General features: G+C 42.7%; 1 protein-coding gene across 1 annotated transcript; it reads right to left on the bottom strand.

Moving 5' to 3' along the window:
* Window positions 1-3,607: 3,607 nt before the first annotated feature.
* Window positions 3,608-4,944, bottom strand: LDOC1 (LDOC1 regulator of NFKB signaling). Its single transcript, XM_065901108.1, has one exon. The coding sequence runs from the start codon at window positions 4,866-4,868 to the stop codon at window positions 4,428-4,430; it is 441 nt and encodes a 146-aa protein (XP_065757180.1). The 5' UTR covers window positions 4,869-4,944; the 3' UTR covers window positions 3,608-4,427.
* Window positions 4,945-18,625: the final 13,681 nt, after the last annotated feature.

Genomic DNA, 18,625 nt, shown 5'->3' with positions numbered 1-18,625 from the left:
GCTCACTGTATTATTCTCCCTACTTATGAACATGTTAAAATTTTGTGTACATTCAAATGAGCAGCTCTAAAAGTCCTGTATGGCAGTGCAATTATCTGTGTCTAGAGAACAAATAAATCAGAAATATCCCAATTACTTCAGTTACCACTGAAATATAATTCCCTTTGATTTCTTTTACTGGTATGATTTTTTTTAAGTAACAATTTTAAATGAGGCATATAAACAGTCTTGTGACAGTTTTTTATCTTGAGCTGACTGGTTGACTCTGAACTGACTGGTCATTTGAACTGACTGTATAGGGACTTTGGCTAAAATAGAATTATATTATTGCAATTCTGTGCATGAAATCCTTTGTCATTTAGGGCAGGGGAAGAGAAGATACGAAAATATTGTGGAATAATCATAAGAAAAATTAATTTGTTATTGATCGTAGCTCGGATACCAGGAGGTACACAAATGTTGCAGCATCTCACCACCACTCCCCCACCCAACTAATCCGGGGCAGGGCTTTTGCTCCTCCAACAAATCTTGCTCTGCTGTTAATAAATACTTCAAGCAAGCTATTACCCATTCACAGGCTAACTGCATTTTTTTTTAAGTCTCTGGACAATAGAATATTTGAAGATAAATGAACAAATCCTAACAGAGGCATTTCAGACAGGAGGGAAAAAAACGCAAGGGGGATGATCAGAAGTAAGAAGTAGGGGGTCACCAGCACTGTCGAAGGACACCAAACATAGTTGATTGTATCTACCTTTAGGACTAAGTGGGCATAAGACTGTAGGGAATATACTTGAACTACTGAGTAATGCAAACTACCAGACACTTTTAATGCTACTTTAGCAAAATTCATATTTCAAAGCAAATAATATATATACTTCATACAATTACCCCACGTTGATCATATATCAAAGAAAACATTCTCAGGACCTTGAATTGATACCCTTTTATTAGCTTTAAGTGCTTTAAGAACTTTAAAAATTGTTTAAATTCATTTGTTAAAAAATAAATATCCACTAATTTTAACAACACATCTCCCTCTACTTCCAAACTGCTGAGGTTTTCACTATGTTGTAATAGCAGAAAATAACCAAACACAATGTGCATCACGTACCTCTAGCTTAACATATCATCCGGCAAAACACAGCAACACAGAATTAATGGATGGCACTACTTACCTATTCAAGTGATTAGAGAAATCCAAACATACATTGGAAGATTTAATAGGATTAAATGATTATGACCTTCAATATGATTAATTTCATTTCATTAATAGCACAATTTCAGTGACCGTTTCAAGTCCAGTGTGATGGGAATTCAAGAGTCTGAAGTTCATATTTGCTATTTCAACATTTTCACCTACTTTTAATAGTTTTCATTTGAGTGGTGATTTTATCTTCAGATATGCTTATTTACTTCTCCAATTCTCTTCTGCTATGCCTTATGCCACTATCTCACTACCATGAATTCCTCCCGTGGTGGTAAAGCCCTTGCCACTATCTGTGCTTTTACTGCAGAATCTGCCAAGGTAGCCAGGTTCTTAACACTGTCCTTCCCTGCAGCTCACAGTATAAACCGCTCTTCCATGATACATGAAGGACATTAACACACACACACACACACACACACACACACACACACACACACACAGAGTCAGCTCAGGCATGTGCATACAAGCCCAGGACATGTACGTTTCAGATTCCAGAAGCTCCTGGCCTAGCTGTCATGAGTGCTACTCAGGTGCTGCATTGGCATCTTCACTGACCAGAAACCCCTTCCTTCTGCACAGAGCATGCACACACTTGGTTTGGTGGTGGGGAGTAGATCTCATCTATTCATGCCTTCAACTTTCACCTTGGAAAGGTCACTCTCAAATCTAATCACAGTCTAGATTCTCTTTCTGGACCTTACCTGTAGCAAGGTATCCCAATTCTGGCCCAAGGCACCATAAAAGCAACAAACTGGAATGACCATGAGGGCAAGAACCACTTTTCTTTGACCACCATATCTCTAACTCCTCTAAGTCTACCTGGACCACTGATTATTTCGAATGACTGATATTTGGTCTCAGGGGGTCTCACCTAGCTTTCAGCACTTGCCCACTACTTCCCCAGATCCACCCCCAGTATGGACCTCAACCTCCTTTGCTACATCATATCTACCCCTGTCCCACCCTCCAGAAACAACTTTCCTAGACTGGAAAAATGACTCCTGCTCTGGACTTTGCCTGTTCACTTAGTAAACCGGCTTTCTATCTGACTTCATGTCAGATCCCAAAGAGTAAATGAGGTCTTGTCATGCTCTCATTTCCACTCTTCCTGAGCCTGCTCTGCTCCTATTGACTCCTGACATTTTCCTAAGGCCAAGGTCATAGCAAGAGACCTGTTTCTGGAATGATGCTTCGGTTCCCAGGCCTGGGAGTAAGAGCCCATGTTTACTGAGTGCTCATCAGGCAGCAGGGACAGTTCAAAATACCTCATGGGTGCAATCTCATTGAATCCACACCTCTTGAAGTACCCGGTATGATGACCAGTATCTCATTTAACCCACAATGTGAGGTTTACGTCACAATACAAATAAAAGAATACCCAGACTCAAAAGGTCTTAATCAACAAGAAAATTTATTACCTAAATTAATTAGAGGTTCTAAGGTAGAGCTGGCTCCAGACGTGGTACAATAAAGACATGGGGGCAGATAGAGATAAGAATGAGAACTCGGAACCTCCCAAATGCTCCTGACAGCTCCTGGCTGGCAGAGATAGGCCCCACAAATCCCCTAACTGAGCTTCCCTGATTTAACATTTCAGTGACTTAACCTGGGGTAACTGCCTCACAAAGGTATGCAGATTCTTCTCAGCACTCACCCCACTCCCTTAGTGCCTCCGAGCAATCCAGGCCCACAAAGAAATCTCAGCATAGCTCAGATAGCAGTATAAGATCTAGTTCAGGAGATAGCCAGGCATATTGTCAATTTCTACAGGCAGGAATCTGGGGCACATGGATGGGTGGGGATTCTAAGGGTATCTGCCCAAGGAAGATGAAATGTTCAAATCAGGCTCCGTTTATTACGGGTGCATTTACCCAGGATCTAGGATTTAATGTTAGCTCAAGCACCTCAAAGGGGTATTAAAACAATGTGCTACGTTGTTAAATGAAGCCTGAACTCAACAGCACCCCACAGGCACTAAGGGTTAAGGGGCAGAACTTGCCGTGCTGAGGAAGAACCCAAAAGCTCAGGAAGACAGGAATATTGTGTGTCCTGATTTATGCCTGCTGTCCCAGTCTAATAATTAATAGTGTCCCCTTTAAGCTCTCTCAAAAGTGTCCCAGTTTGGGATGGTGCGCCACCTGCTCAGCCACTCCTTACACATGTCATCTTGGAAGGCCCAGAGGACACTCCCTTCACCAGGGCTGCAAGAAATGCTTTGGTGAGGGGAGTACCAGATTCCCCATAAAGCCCTATGTTAGCTGTCCTCTGTAGCCTACACATGACAGTGGGGAATACTGGGATTGAACTAGGTTCCCTGATATCAATGAGAATATGGGAGTCAGGGTGAGTAGCAGAGGCCAATGACAGCCCTTAACCATTAAAAGAGACTCTTTTTTCGTAGTGCTTGATATTTATTGAAAAGAATGCAAATGCTTTTTCCAGGTAGTACTGAGGAGCTGGGCTGAGTGCCTGCTTTTGTTTGTATTGTTTTGTTTTTAGTATTTTTGTCCAAATGCACACATCTGTGGGACTGCTGCAATTTTGAAAGATAAATGACAGTTGTGCAAAACTGGTGCATAGGAGAAATGTCAACAATTTGGCTGCCAGGCACAACAGGCTCCTGCAGCAATCTGGTGGGGCAGGAGAAGACCTTGGGCGTTAGCAGGGAACTAACCAGCTTGAAAGATTAGCCCCTTGGGGGAAGGTGGTGAGCAGTCCAAACCAGTGTCCCAGGAGGTGTAGCCAACTAAGGCATCTTCTAGGCTGCTACTTATCTCCAAAGGCCTGGTCTGTCGCTGTAATGTGGTGGAGGGTGCTTAGGTGGCAGCGTAGGTCTCTGGGCAAAATGTAGGCCTGACAGTTGGCAGGGCTGTGCGGCACAGCTGTGCGTCGTCCAGTTGGTAACAGGGGCCTGGCCTAGAGTTGGGGCTCAGAACACAGTTCAAGTCAGCAGGAGAGGGTCCTGGGGCTGGCCAAGTGGGAGGCAGCGCACTTCAGAGAGAGGCCCAGGCCTCAGCAGCCGGTAACTGGAGCACTATCCCCGGAACAAAGACAAGCACTACGGGGGGGAGGGGGGGAGGAGGAAGACAACCAGAGGCAGGGGTAGGGAAGGGGATCGGAGCGCTAGGGGAGCGCGGCGGCTCCGGGCGGGGCAAGGCGGGGAGGGGGGAGGTGGCGGCGTGCAGGGCCCTCCCCCTAGGCCCGAGGGTCTCCGGGCCTAGTAATCATCTACTTCATCTTCGTCGTCGTCTTCTTCGTCGTCATCCCAGCCAAAACACTGTTTCATCTCATCGAGGAAGGCCCGGTAATCACCTAGGATGGGGCTATCCATCTCAATGTAGGGCACCACCCACTCCTCGGCTTCCCCGATGAGCAGGCTGATTAGGAATGCCACCTTCATGGCGTCGTTGCAAAATCGGTTCTCGTTGACAAGCATGTAAGACGCCGTCTGCACGATAAACTCGGGGAGCCGGGAGCTCTCGCCGTCAAAAGTTTCGGGGAAGGGCACCGGACAGCTCGGCGGACGTACCTGGCGCAGTAGGGTGGCCCTCTCGCACACCAGCAGCCGCAGCTGTTCCATGAGCTGGCTGTTCTCGATGCTCAAGGCGCGGTGCCGCATCAGGAGCGCATGCAGCAGCAGCACCAGCTCGTCCACCATGGCGAACAGCTCGCAAGTGCAGGGCAGAGTTCAGCTCGGCTCGGCTCGCCTAAGGTGCGCACAGAGGCCTCGCAGGAAGTGCGTGTCCGTGGAGGCGCGCGGTGGCTAGGGGCGAGGGGCGGTGCGCGCAGGGGTCCCGGCGGCGACGCAAGCTCCGCCCACACAGCCGCTCTGACGGCCGGCGCGCCGGCGCCGCCCGGTTAGAGGGAGGCGGGCGCCCGGGAAGGCTGGGGGCGGGACCGGGGTGGCGCGGGTTGGGTCACGGGCTGCGAGCATGTAGGTCTCCAGGCCAGTGGATAAGGGCGGTGGGCAGAGACCCAGTCCTGGATGTGAGCCCGGCCTTAGCCAGGACTGAGCGAGCGCTAAAGACCCATCTCTGAGAGGCTCAACCTGCTCAAGTTTAAAGGATCAACCACCCTTCAACCCAGCCGACTCATACAATCCAGTGTTTTTGGTGGGTCTGTGGCCACCAGATTCCGTTTGCGTGGTTTTCACACATTTTTTGCTTATTTAAATCTCCCTCACCCAAAGAACTATTAGCAATGCTGGCTGCACCACGGGAGTCACATCCTTCAAGAGTTATGAAAGATCCTCAGGGGTCCTGTCCTTTTTTTTTTTCCTTTAACATCTTTATTGGAGTATAATTGCTTTACAGTGTTAGATTCTGCTTTATAAAAAGTGAAGCAGCTGTATGTATACATATATCCCCATATCCCCTCCCTCTTGCATCTCCCTCCCACCCTCCCTATCCCACCCCTCTAGGTGGTCACAAAGCACCGAGCTGATCTCCCTGTGCTATGCGGCTGCTTCCCACTAGCTATCTATTTTACATTTGGTAGTGTATATATATCCATGCCACTCTCTCACTTCGTCCCAGCTTACCCTTCCCTCTCCCCGTGTCCTCAAGTCCATTCTCTGCATCTGCGTCTTTATTCCTGTCCTGCCCCTAGGTTCGTCAGAACCATTTTTTTGGGGGGGATTCCATATATGTAGGGGTCCTGTCTTTCATGACAAAACAATATTTAAACAGGGATTCCTCTTTAGTTGGAAAATAATATTGTGTACCTCTATCCTTTTGTTTAAAATTATTTTTGTAAATAGCAAAGTGTAAAAAGTTCTGCAAAATTTAGCATCCTATCTTTGACTCTATTTCCTGTCCTAATGTTAGTGTTCCTTGACTACTGGGTATTATTCTTTGCTTAACAATGAGCACTTGTGTTTTTAAAATGGTTTTATTTTTCTACTTTGAATGTTATTATTCAAATAGTTGACAAATGAGTCGGAATGAGAACCTTAGGGCCAACACATTCTGTTGGCTCTCCTTTTAAAATATATCCCGGGGCTTCCCTGGTGCCGCAGTGGTTGAGAGTCCGCCTGCCGATGCAGGGGACGCGGGTTCGTGCCCCGGTCCGGCAAGATCCCACATGCCACGGAGCGGCTGGGCCCGTGAGCCGTGGCCGCTGAGCCTGCGCGTCCGGAGCCTGTGCTCCGCAACGGGAGAGGCCACAACAGTGAGAGGCCTGCGTACCGCAAAAAAAAATAAAAATAATATAAAATAAAATATATCCCAGATTGAATCACTTCTTGTTACTTCTACCACTACCACCCTGCTCCCAGCCCTCCTTTCTGACAGACTGTTGCAACTAATCACTTGGCTTCCTCTCTTCTCTTCCTATAGTGTATATATTCCCCAGAGTAGGCGCAGGAATCCTTTAAAACAAAAGTTAGATCACTTCACTCCTCTACTCAAAACCCTCCAATAGTTTTCCCCTCTCACTCAAAATAAAAACCAAAGTCTTGGTAATGGCCTAGTAGGCCCTGCCTCATCTCCTATGCCTCCTCCCAGTTTCTGCTCTGCTCTAATCACATTGTCTTCCTTGCTGATTCTCACACACATCAAGTAGCTCTGTCCTCAGGATCTTTGTACTTTCTATCCTTTCTGCCTTGCAAGGCTCTCTCCTCATTTAACTTCCTGACTCCTTCTCCCACTGTTTTCCAAGAGGACTTTCCTAACGACCTCATCTATCAGAGCACCCCACTCTCTGCCAGTAATCTCTAACCCCTTACCTTGCTTCATTCCTCTACATAGCATTTATCATACCAGCAGCCATCATACCATACAGCACTTTGTTTATTGGTCTGCCTCCACTTTAGAATGTAAGTCTATGTGGACAGAGACTTTGCTTTGTTGGTTGCTCTATCCCTAATGCAAGAAAAGTGCCTGGCCCATGGTAGAAGCTCCATAAATATTTGGTGGATGAAAGAATCTCACAGGGTCCAGATGTTAAGGTAAAAATTAGAAGTGGTGGCTGCACAAAGTGTTCAGAAATACTCTTCAAATTGTCCAGTATGTTCTATCTCCGATCATGAATAGTTTCCATTGTAATAAATGGCAAAATAAAATTTTTTAACCCTACTCAGTTCTTTTACAATAGAATTGAATGGGCATCCATGGAAATGAGAAGCTGAGAAAGAGGAGAGAAACAAGGCCAAGGTCCAAGTAGGGAGAGGAGGGGGATCGCAGTGCTGGAGGGTGAGCAGGGCAAAGAACAGGTAGGAGGGAATATGAACCCTTGGACTATCCTGGGATATGAGCTCCCCCACTGGTTGAGAAGGCCCTAGAGGCCAAGCAGGGACCCTCTCTCATTCATCCTTTCATCTTCTACATCTGAAAGCACTTACTAGGTGCTCCATAAATGTTCAGTGGCTGGAATGAAGAAGGGACAGGAAATGTCAGAGGTAGGCTTCTGGCCATCCTGCTCATTCACAGCTCAGGGTAGAAGGTGGACTTGCCTGGGGCAGCGGTGCAAGTATCCATCTCTACTTACCAGGTCTAGACCCTAATCCAGGAGGAGATGTCCAGAGTTCTACTCCGAGGAGCACACATTCTATGGCAGGCACTAGATCTGGCGATTGACGTGGGCTGCCTCATTGACCCTTGCACAAGGACCATATATGGGGATGGGCACTCTGGGAGCCTGAGACCCAGGAGTTAAAGGCTAGCCTAAACCCAGGAGAGCAATATGTTGGTGATACGTTAGATACCACAGTCTCAGCTTCTCTGACTCTGATGCCCATGCGTTTCCGTTGAAAATTATTATGCACTGTACTTCTGTGAATCAAGGTCTGATGGGGACCCAGAGATGATTAGGCCCGTGCTGCCCTAGTCCTCTTCATACAACCCCATGACAGAGGGAGTCAGGGAGGAAACCACAGGAAGCAACCACTAGTATTATCTCTGAGGGGCCTCTGAGTTCCTAGACAACAAGAAATGCCCAGGCCAGAACTGGCCACAGAGCTGAGCAGCGATTTTGTGAGGTGCTTCCCAACTTGGAGGGAGGGAAAAGAGACAGGCAGTTCATCAGTGACTCACAAGGGAAGCAGTCAGGAAGAGGTGAGCAGTATCACTATATAAATTATATAGAATTGCAGTGTTCATGTTAACCAGCTTTGCAGTGCCCAGGAGGCTCTCCCACCAAGGTCTAGGCCTGCCAGCCCTTCCTTGCCCATTCACCCTGCTTATGACTGTATGTTGCCTTCCTTATTCCCCTTTCTCCTCTAAAGTGACCCTTGAATGTTCCTTTACAGCTGTGTGAAGATGCTGGCGGCAGAGATAAGTACACCATGTGACTTATCTCAGACTCAGAAACTTTATCAGAATAGCTCTGGCCCAGAACGTCCCGAGGGGGGCTTCAAACCCCACTCTTTGGCATGAGCACGGGCCCAAGGCCAAGGGAGTGATCCCTGGTGCCTATCACTTCTACCACCTTCCAAGCTCCAAATCCTGCCCTGGTATACACCTAGCAGCAAGACTGTAAGATTCCCTTGAAATAAACATGAAAACGTCCCTAGATTTTTCATCTTCCAGAGGAATGTGTACAGATTGCGAAAACCATCCTGACACTTGAATATGCAGCCAGGAGCAGAAAACAGCTTTGAAGGGGATGTTTGTGAGAGGGTCAGATGGATGTCACTACGATCTGGGCCTCTGCCCTAGACCCCCCCCCCTCCTTCTTCTTAAGCAGGTGCACCTGGGGCTATGTTTGACAGTAACCACATCTAGAGGGCTACGGAGACCTCTAGCCTGAAGAGAGAAATAAGAAGGTACAGCTTTCTTCCTCGTATATTCATCCTCTCCAGCTTACCGAAGTGCCCTGAAACATTTTTACATGTTTATTTAAGTACTGAAAAAAATATATTCTTATGTTAAAAGAAATTAAATAATACTGGCATGTTGAAATAAAAAGGAAACATCCCCAATAGCTTTTGTTCTCCCTACAGATCTCACTTAACAGGATTGTTGAAAATCCAAACTTTGGTTTGCCTCCTTCCATTGTATGTGTGTGTGTGCGTGTGTGTGGATATGTGTATATATATGTGTGTGTGTGTGTGTGTGTATACGTATACACACACACATAGTTTACAGAATCCTAACACACACACGCACACACACAGTGTTTACAGAACCCTAATACACATAGTTCTGCTAACAGATATATGTCAAACCCCCTTACCAGTCAGGAGACAGAGATAGGATGCACAGAGCTATGTCTTCTTAATAATTGCATAATAAATACTCCACCTAAATTTCCCAGGTACGCTCCTGCCTCAGAACTAAAGAGGCCCAACTTAGCTCAGTTTCTCAGATGATGCAGGATGAAGGATGGCACCAAATACACTCACAGTCCCTCAGATGTAGAACTGGAAAATCAGATTTCTATAACTGAATGATGAGTTCTGTGAGTTAATGTCTTATTATTAAGTAGTTGGTATTCTTCATGTATGTTTTTATATTGCTGTAATACAGAAGTTATTGCCCACAGTATATTGCACTAGATTTTTGTTCTCATGTTTTCTCATTCCTAGTTATTTTAATATAATTAGTCACCTTGAACATACAAGAGCTTATACAGTTGGTTTGTTTCTGGCATTTTCATACATTTTAGAAAGTATCTGGCATTATTATAAATTTTTTGTTATAAATATTGAGTGTGGCCTGACATAATTTCTGTTTATGTTTTAAATGTAGTTTAGATTTCTCTTTCAAATTGGCTAGTTACTTTGATTTAGACTAAATTTTTCTTGAGGCAGAATGGGTGTGGTGAATTGAAGATGACCATAAATTCTTTGCCACTTAACCTTTCAAAAGGTAGAAACAATTTCCTCTGCCCCTTTAATCTGGGCTGGCATTGTGACTTGATTTGACAAATAAATTGTGATAGAAGTGATTTATAACTTATGAGGCAAAGCCTTAAAGGTCTGAAGTTTCTGTCTGCCGCTTGGAATGCTCCCTACTGGGACCCAGCCACCATACAAGAGGTCTAACTACCCTGAGACTACCATGCTTTGAGGAAGCTCAAGCTAGCCACATGGAGAAAAAGAGGTCATTTGGAAGAGCAGTAAGGCAGCCAACAAACAGGAGAATGAAGCTCCCCCTTCAACATCCAGCCCCACAGAGCCACCACCTGAATGCAGCTATGTGAATGACTCCAGCTGACTATAAAGAGAGCCAGAAAAACATCATGAATTCCAAAACTACATGAGCTCCAAGGCGACAGAATCATGAGCAAATAGAAAGGCAGTTGCTCTAAACCATAAAGTTTTGGGATGGTTTGTTTCATGGCAGTAGAGAACTGAAACATGGAGAAACTCAGGATATGCTGCAGATAAAAGCATGAACCCCACATCTAAGAACTGATACTATGCTATGAATGTACAGTCCTGTCCTATTTTCTTAATGCTGTATTTGTCTATTTGGTATTCATTAATTTCAGGGTCAAACTAACAGCCAAAGTTGTTTATGTCTCCCCTGAAGTCCAGACCTCATACTCTGAAACCATCCCCTTGATCTAACTCTCGCACACCAAATCAGTATTTCCCCTGACTTAAATCAACTCAGGGCCAGGTACCAGACAACTAGGGACAGTCCCTATTCCCCACAGCTCACTGGAATTGTTTAAACTAGCTAATCCTAAACTGTTTACCTAGCCTTGCCTAGCCTTTCCCATGAAAACCCCAGTAAAGTGTCTGGCCTAAGTCTTCGCCCTCACTCCTTTCTGCCTTTTGACTAAAATCTGGTGCTTCCCCATGTGTCCCTGCTTGACATGGCATGCCCCCTCTTCTCAACGGCATTGACCTCTCCATGTCCTCTTTCAGTCACCTCCATAAATTAAAATTCTGTGGGTACAATTGAGACAAGTCCAAAATAATCGTCTCCCGTAGGGAACTCCTAAGGGGAGTGCATGTGCATGTGCACATCTGTGTCATTGTGTGAGTGTCTGTATCCAAGTAGACATACACACATTGCTGCCCTCTACCACCCATGATGCTACTTGTAGTGAGAACTGGCAGTGTCACAGTATGACAAAGACAGAATCAAAACTGACCATGTTTTCTCCAAGGAATATGTATGCCTATGTAAAATCAGTGAAGCACAGTTCAGGGAAGCATTAGGAAAAGAACAGAAATTTTGAAATTTGGGTTCAAATCCTCATATTCTTGCTTACTAACTGTGCGGCATCAGCAAGTCACTTAATTTTTCTGTCTCAGAATCCTTTTCAATAAATATGCATAATAATAGGATCTAAATCACAACGCTATAGTGAAGATCAAATGATAAAATACAAAAGTATTTGTCGAAATACAAAGTGCTATATACAGATTACATATTATTTTTCACTGGAGAATTGCAATTTACTAGTCTTGAGGTGACTCTACTACCTGCATTTTAAATTTAATGTATTCACCTCTCTTAATTTTTTTTTTTTTTAACATCTTTATTGGGGTATAATTGCTTTACAATGGTGTGTTAGTTTCTGATTTATAACAAAGTGAATCAGCCACACATATACATGTGCTCCCATGTGTCTTCCCTCTTGCGTCTCCCTCCCTCCCACTCTCTCCCTCCCACCCCTCCAGGCTGTCCCAAAGCCCCCAGCTAATATCCCTGTGCCTTGCGGCTGCTTCCCCCTAGCTATCTACCTTACTACGTTTGTTAGTGTGTATATGTCCATGACTCTCTCTCGCCCTGTCAAAACTCACCCTTCCCCCTCCCCATATCCTCAAGTCCGTTCTCCAGTAGGTCTGCGCCTCTATTCCTGTCTTATCCCTAGGTTCTTCATGACATTTTTTCCCCTTAAATTCCATATATATGTGTTAGCATACGGTATTTGTCTTTGTCTTTCTGACTTACTTCACTCTGTATGACAGACTCTAGGTCTATCCATCTTATTACAAATATCTCAATTTCATTTCTTTTTAAGGCTGAGTAATATTCCATTGTGTATATGTGCCACATCTTCTTTATCCATTCGTCCGATGATGGGCGCTTAGGTTCTTTCCATCTCCGGGCTATTGTAAATAGAGCTGCAATGAACATTTTGGTACATGACTCTTTTTGAATTTTGGTTTTCTCAGGGTATATGCCCAGTAGTGGGATTGCTGGGTCATATGGTAATTCTATTTGCAATTTTTTAAGGAACCTCCATACTGTTCTCCATAGTGGCTGAACCAATTCACATTCCCACCAGCAGTGCAAGAGTGTCCCCTTTTCTCCACACCCTCTCCAGCATTTATTGTTTCTAGATTTTTTGATGATGGACATTCTGACTGGTGTGAGATGATATCTCATTGTAGTTTTGATTTGCATTTCTCTAATGATTAATGATGTTGAGCATTCTTTCATGTGTTTGTTGGCATTCTGTATATCTTCTTTGGAGAAATGTCTATTTAGGTCTTCTGCCCATTTTTGGATGAGGTTGTTTGTTTTTTTGTTATTGAGCTGCATGAGCTGCTTGTAAATTTTGGAGATTAATCCTTTGTCAGTTGCTTCATTTGCAAATGTTTTCTCCCATTCTGAGGGTTGTCTTTTGGTCTTGATTATGGTTTCCTTTGCTGTGCAAAAGCTTTGAAGTTTCATTAGGTCCCATTTGTTTATTTTTGTTTTTATTTCCATTACTCTAGGAGGTGGGTCAGAAAGGATCTTGCTGTGATTTATGTCATAGAGTGTTCTTCCTATGTTTTCCTCTAAGAGTTTGATAGTTTCTGGCCTTACATTTAGGTCTTTAATCCATTTTGAGCTTATTTTTGTGTATGGTGTTAGGGAGTGATCTAATCTCATACTTTTACATGTACCTGTCCAGTTTTCCCAGCACCATTTATTGAAGAGGCTGTCCTTTCTCCACTGTACATTCCTGCCTCCTTTATCAAAGATAAGGTGTCCATATGTGCGTGGGTTTATCTCTGGGCTTTCTATCCTGTTCCACTGATCTATCTTTCTGTTTTTGTGCCAGTACCATACTGTCTTGATTACTGTTGCTTTGTAGTATTGTCTGAAGTCAGGGAGCCTGATTCCTCCAGCTCCTTTTTTCGTTCTCAAGATTGCTTTGGCTATTCGGGGTCTTTTGTGTTTCCATACAAATTGCGAAATTTTTTGTTCTAGTTCTGTGAAAAATGCCAGTGGTAGTTTGATAGGGATTGCATTGAATCTGTAGATTGCTTTGGGTAGTAGAGTCATTTTCACAATGTTGATTCTTCCCATCCAAGAACATGGTATATCTCTCCATCTATTTGTATCATCTTTAATTTCTTTCATCAGTGTCTTATAATTTTCTGCATACAGGTCTTTCGTATCCTTAGGTAGGTTTATTCCTAGATATTTTATTCTTTTTGTTGCAATGGTAAATGGGAGTGTTTTCTTGATTTCACTTTCAGATTTTTCATCATTAGTATATAGGAATGCCAGAGATTTCTGTGCATTAATTTTGTATCCTGCTACTTTACCAAATTCATTGATTAGCTCTAGTAGTTTTCTGGTAGCATCTTTAGGATTCTCTATGTATAGTATCATGTCATGTGCAAACAGTGACAGCTTTACTTCTTCTTTTCTGATGTGGATTCCTTTTATTTCCTTTTCTTCTCTGATTGCTGTGGCTAAAACTTCCAAAACTATGTTGAATAAGAGTGGTGAGAGTGGGCAACCTTGTCTTGTTCCTGATCTTAGTGGAAATGCTTTCAGTTTTTCACCATTGAGGATGATGTTTGCTGTGGGCTTGTCATATATGGCCTTTATTATGTTGAGGAAAGTTCCCTCTATGCCCACTTTCTGGAGGGTTTTTATCATAAATGGGTGTTGAATTTTGTCAAAAGCTTTCTCTGCATCTATTGAGATGATCATATGGTTTTTCTCCTTCAATTTGTTAATATGGTTTATCACATTGATAGATTTGCGTATATTGAAGAATCCTTGCATTCCTGGAATAAACCCCACTTGATCATGGTGTATGATCCTTTTAATGTGCTGTTGGATTCTGTTTGCTAGTATTTTGTTGAGGATTTTTGCATCTATGTTCATCAGTGATATTGGCCTGTAGTTTTCTTTCTTTGTGACATCCTTGTCTGGTTTTGGTATCAAGGTGATGGTGGCCTCGTAGAAGGAATTTGGGAGTGTTCCTCCCTCTGCTATATTTTGGAAGAGTTCGAGAAGGATAGGTGTTAGCTCTTCTCTAAACGTTTGATAGAATTCACCTGTGAAGCCATCTGGTCCTGGGCTTTTGTTTGTTGGAAGATTTTTAATCACAGTTTCAATTTCAGTGCTTGTGATTGGTCTGTTCATATTTTCTATTTCTTCCTGATTCAGTCTTGGCAGGTTGTGCATTTCTAAGAATTTGTCCATTTCTTCCAGATTGTCCATTTTATTGGCATAGAGTTGCTTGTAGTAATCTCTCATGATTTTTTTTATTTCTGCAGTGTCAGTTGTTATTTCTCCTTTCTCATTTCTAATTCTATTGATTTGAGTCTTCTCCCTTTTTTTCTTGATGAGTCTGGCTAGTGGTTTATCTATTTTGTTTATCTTCTCAAAGAACCAGCTTTTAGTTTTATTGATCTTTGCTATCGTTTCCTTCATTTCTTTTTCATTTATTTCTGATCTGATTTTTATGATTTCTTTCCTTCTGCTAGCTTTGGGGCTTTTTTGTTCTTCTTTCTCTAATTGCTTGAGGTGCAAGGTTAGGTTGTTTATTCGAGATGTTTCCTGCTTCTTAAGGTGGGCTTGTATTGCTATAAACTTCCCCCTTAGAACTGCTTTTGCTGCATCCCATAGGTTTTGGGTCATTGTGTCTCCATTGTCATTTGTTTCTAGGTATTTTTTTATTTCCTCTTTGATTTCTTCAGTGATCACTTCATTATTAAGTAGTGTATTGTTTAGCCTCCATGTGTTTGTATATTTTACAGATCTTTTCCTGTAATTGATATCTAGTCTCATGGCGTTGTGGTCAGAAAAGATACTTGATACAATTTCAATTTTCTTAAATTTACCAAGGCTTGATTTGTGACCCAAGATATGATCTATCCTGGAGAATGTTCCATGAGCACTTGAGAAAAATGTGTATTCTGTTGTTTTTGGAGGGAGTGTCCTATAAATATCAATTAAGTCCATCTTGTTTAATGTATCATTTAAAGCTTGTGTTTCCTTATTTATTTTCATTTTGGATGATCTGTCCATGGGTGAAAGTGGGGTGTTAAAGTCCCCTACTATGAATGTGTTACTGTCAATTTCCCCTTTTATGGCTGTTAGTATTTGCCTTACGTATTGAGGTGCTCCTATGTTGGGTGCATAAATATTTACAATTGTTATATCTTCTTCTTGGATCAATCCCTTGATCATTATGTAGTGCCCTTCTTTATCCCTTTTAATAGTCCTTATTTTAAAGTCTATTTTGTCTGATATGAGAATTGCTACTCCAGCTTTCTTTTGGTTTCCATTTGCATGGAATATCTTTTTCCATCCCCTTACTTTCAGTCTGTATGTGTCTCTAGGTCTGAGGTGGGTCTCTTGTAGACAGCATATATAAGGGTCTTGTTTTTGTATCCATTCAGCCAATCTGTGTCTTTTGGTGGGAGCATTTAGTCCATTTACATTTAAGGTAATTATCGATATGTATGTTCCTATTCCCATTTTCTATATTGTTTTGGGTTCGTTATTGTAGGTCTTTTCTTTCTTTTGCATTTCTTATCTAGAGAAGTTCCTTTAGCATTTGTTGTAAAGCTGGTTTGGTGGTGCTTAACTCTCTCAGCTTTTGCTTGTCTGTAAAGGTTTTAATTTCTCCATCAAATCTGAATGAGATCCTTGCTGGGTAGAGTAGTCTTGGTTGCAGGTTTTTCTCCTTCATCACTTTCAGTATGTCCTGCCACTCCCTTCTGGCTTGTAGGGTTTCTGCTGAGAGATCAGCTGTTAACCTTATGGGGATTCCCTTGTGTGTTATTTGTTGTTTTTCCCTTGCTGCTTTTAATATGCTTTCTTTGTATTTAATTTTTGATAGTTTGATTAATATGTGTCTTGGCGTATTTCTCCTTGTATTTATCCTGTATGGGACTCTCTGTGCTTCCTGGACTTGATTAACTATTTCCTTTCCCATATTAGGGAAGTTTTCAACTATAATCTCTTCAAATATTTTCTCAGTCCCTTTCTTTTTTTCTTCTTCTTCTGGAACCCCTATAATTCGAATGTTGGTGCGTTTAATGTTGTCCCAGAGCTCTCTGAGACTGTCCTCAGTTCTTTTCATTCTTTTTTCTTTATTCTGCTCTGCAGTAGTTATTTCCACTACTTTATCTTCCAGGTCACTTATCCGTTCTTCTGCCTCAGTTATTCTGCTATTGATCCTATCTAGAGTACTTTTAATTTCATTTATTGCATTGTTCATCGTTGCTTGTTTCATCTTTAGTTCTTGTAGGTCCTTGTTAACTGTTTCTTGCATTTTGTCCATTCTACTTCCAAGATTTCGGATCATCCTTACTATCATTATTCTGAATTCTTTTTCAGGTAGATTGCCTATTTCCTCTTCATTTGTTAGGTCTGGTGGGTTTTTATCTTGCTCCTTCATCTGCTGTGTGTTTTTCTGTCTTCTCATTTTGCTTATCTTGCTGTGTTTGGGGTCTCCTTTTTGCAGGCTACACGTTCGTAGTTCCCGTTGTTTTTGATGTCTGTCTCCAGTGGCTAAGGTTGTTTCAGCGGGTTGTGTAGGCTTCCTGGTGGAGGGGACTAGTGCCTGTGTTGTGCTGGATGAGGCTGGATCTTGTCTCTCTAGTGGGCAGGTTCACGTCTGGTGGTGTGTTTTGGGGTGTCTGTGGCCTTGTTATGATTTTAGGCAGCCTCTCTGCTAATGGGTGGGGTTGTGTTCCTGTTTTGCTAGTTGTTTGGCATAGGTTGTCCAGCACTGTGGCTTGCTGGTCGTTGAGTGAAGCTGGGTGCTGGTGTTAAGATGGAGGTCTCTGGGAGATTTCCACCGTTTAATATTATGTGGAGCTGGGAGGTCTCTTGTTGATCAGTGTCCTGAAGTTGGCTCTCCTACCTCAGAGGCAGAGCCCTGCCTCCTGGGCTGGAGCACCAAGAGCCTTTCATCCACATGGCTCAGAATAAAAGGGAGGAAAAGTAGAGAGAATTATTAGAAGTTTGATGAAAGAGAGAAGGAAAGGAGGAAAGGAAGGAAGGAAGAAAGAAGCAAAGAAGGAAAGAAAGGAGGGAGGGAGGGAGGAAGGAAGGAAGTTAGGAGGGAAAGAAGGAGAAAATGTAGAGAGAATTAGTAGAAGTTTGAGGAAAGAAAGAAGGAAAGGAGGAAAGGAGGAAAGGAAGGAAGGAAGAAAGAAGCAAAGAAGGAAAGAAAGGAGGGAGGGAGGGAGGGAGGAAGGGAGGAAGGAAGGAGGGAAAGAAGGAAAAAAGACAGAAAGAAAGAAGATACAGTAAAAATAAAATAAAGTATAATATAGTTATTGTACTAAAAAATATTTAGAAAGAAAGAAAAGAAAAAAAAAAAAAAAGAACAGATAGAACCCTAGGACAAATGTTGGAAACAAAGCTATACAGAGAAAATCTTACACAGAAGCATACACATACGTGTTCATAAAGAGAGGCAAAGGGGGAAAAATCATAAATCCTGCTCCCAGAGACCACCTCCTCAACCTGGGGTGATTCGCTGTCTAAAGGAGGGAAGGAAGGAAGGAAAGAAAGAAAGAACGAAGGTAAAGTACAATAAAGTTATTACAATTAAAATTAATTATTAAGAAAAAAAAAATTTTTTTTAAAAAAAAACCATGGACGGATAGAGCCCTAGGACAAATGTTGGAAGCAAAGCTATACAGAGAAAATCTTACACAGAAGCATTCACCTCTCTTAATTTAAATTTAATTTAAATTTAATAGTTCACCTCTCTTATTTTATCCTGGTGTCTATAAATTTAACTGTGATGTTTAAATTTTTAAAAATGTTTACTCTTGAATAAGAAGTAGTTGGAAGAATAAAATTAGGTTTCATTTTGGTCTTGCTTTCTGTCAGTTCAAAACATGCTGCTCTCATAATGATGAGACATAAGGTTTTAGTTTTTGTTTTTAGGGAAAACCAGTGTCCATTCTAACATTCTTAAAGCCAACCTGTAACATTTTCTATTTCCTCTCTCAATCTTGGGAGAACCTGTGCTACATCTGTGATGTGGATACATGATGCTCTCTCAGAGTAAAGAGGCAATTGTACTTCCAGAAACTTTCTTTCATCACTGTGCCACCATGGTGGTCACCCTGGGAGAGGCCAGCAGCCCCAGCGGCATCTGAGAGACAGGAAACAAGGTTTCTCTCAGCCCTTGGAGCATCTCTGGTCATCCTTCAGCTGAGTCCCAGAATCCTCTCCTCCCAGGTTCCCTAGGGATTCCTGCTAGCCTCCTTTAGGTCCCTTGTCTCCTCTTTATCCACTCAGTGACTATTTCTCTCAG

Source organism: Phocoena phocoena, chromosome X (genome assembly GCF_963924675.1).
Source record: "Phocoena phocoena chromosome X, mPhoPho1.1, whole genome shotgun sequence".
NCBI classification, from domain to species: domain Eukaryota; kingdom Metazoa; phylum Chordata; class Mammalia; order Artiodactyla; family Phocoenidae; genus Phocoena; species Phocoena phocoena.
The sequence above is the reverse complement of the archived record's forward strand: the minus strand, read 5'-3'. Positions and strand labels throughout refer to the sequence as shown.

Excerpts from the sequence above, each read along its gene's own strand:
- LDOC1 (XM_065901108.1), bottom strand. The coding sequence starts at position 4,868 with ATGGTGGACGAGCTGGTGCTGCTGCTGCATGCGCTCCTGATGCGGCAC.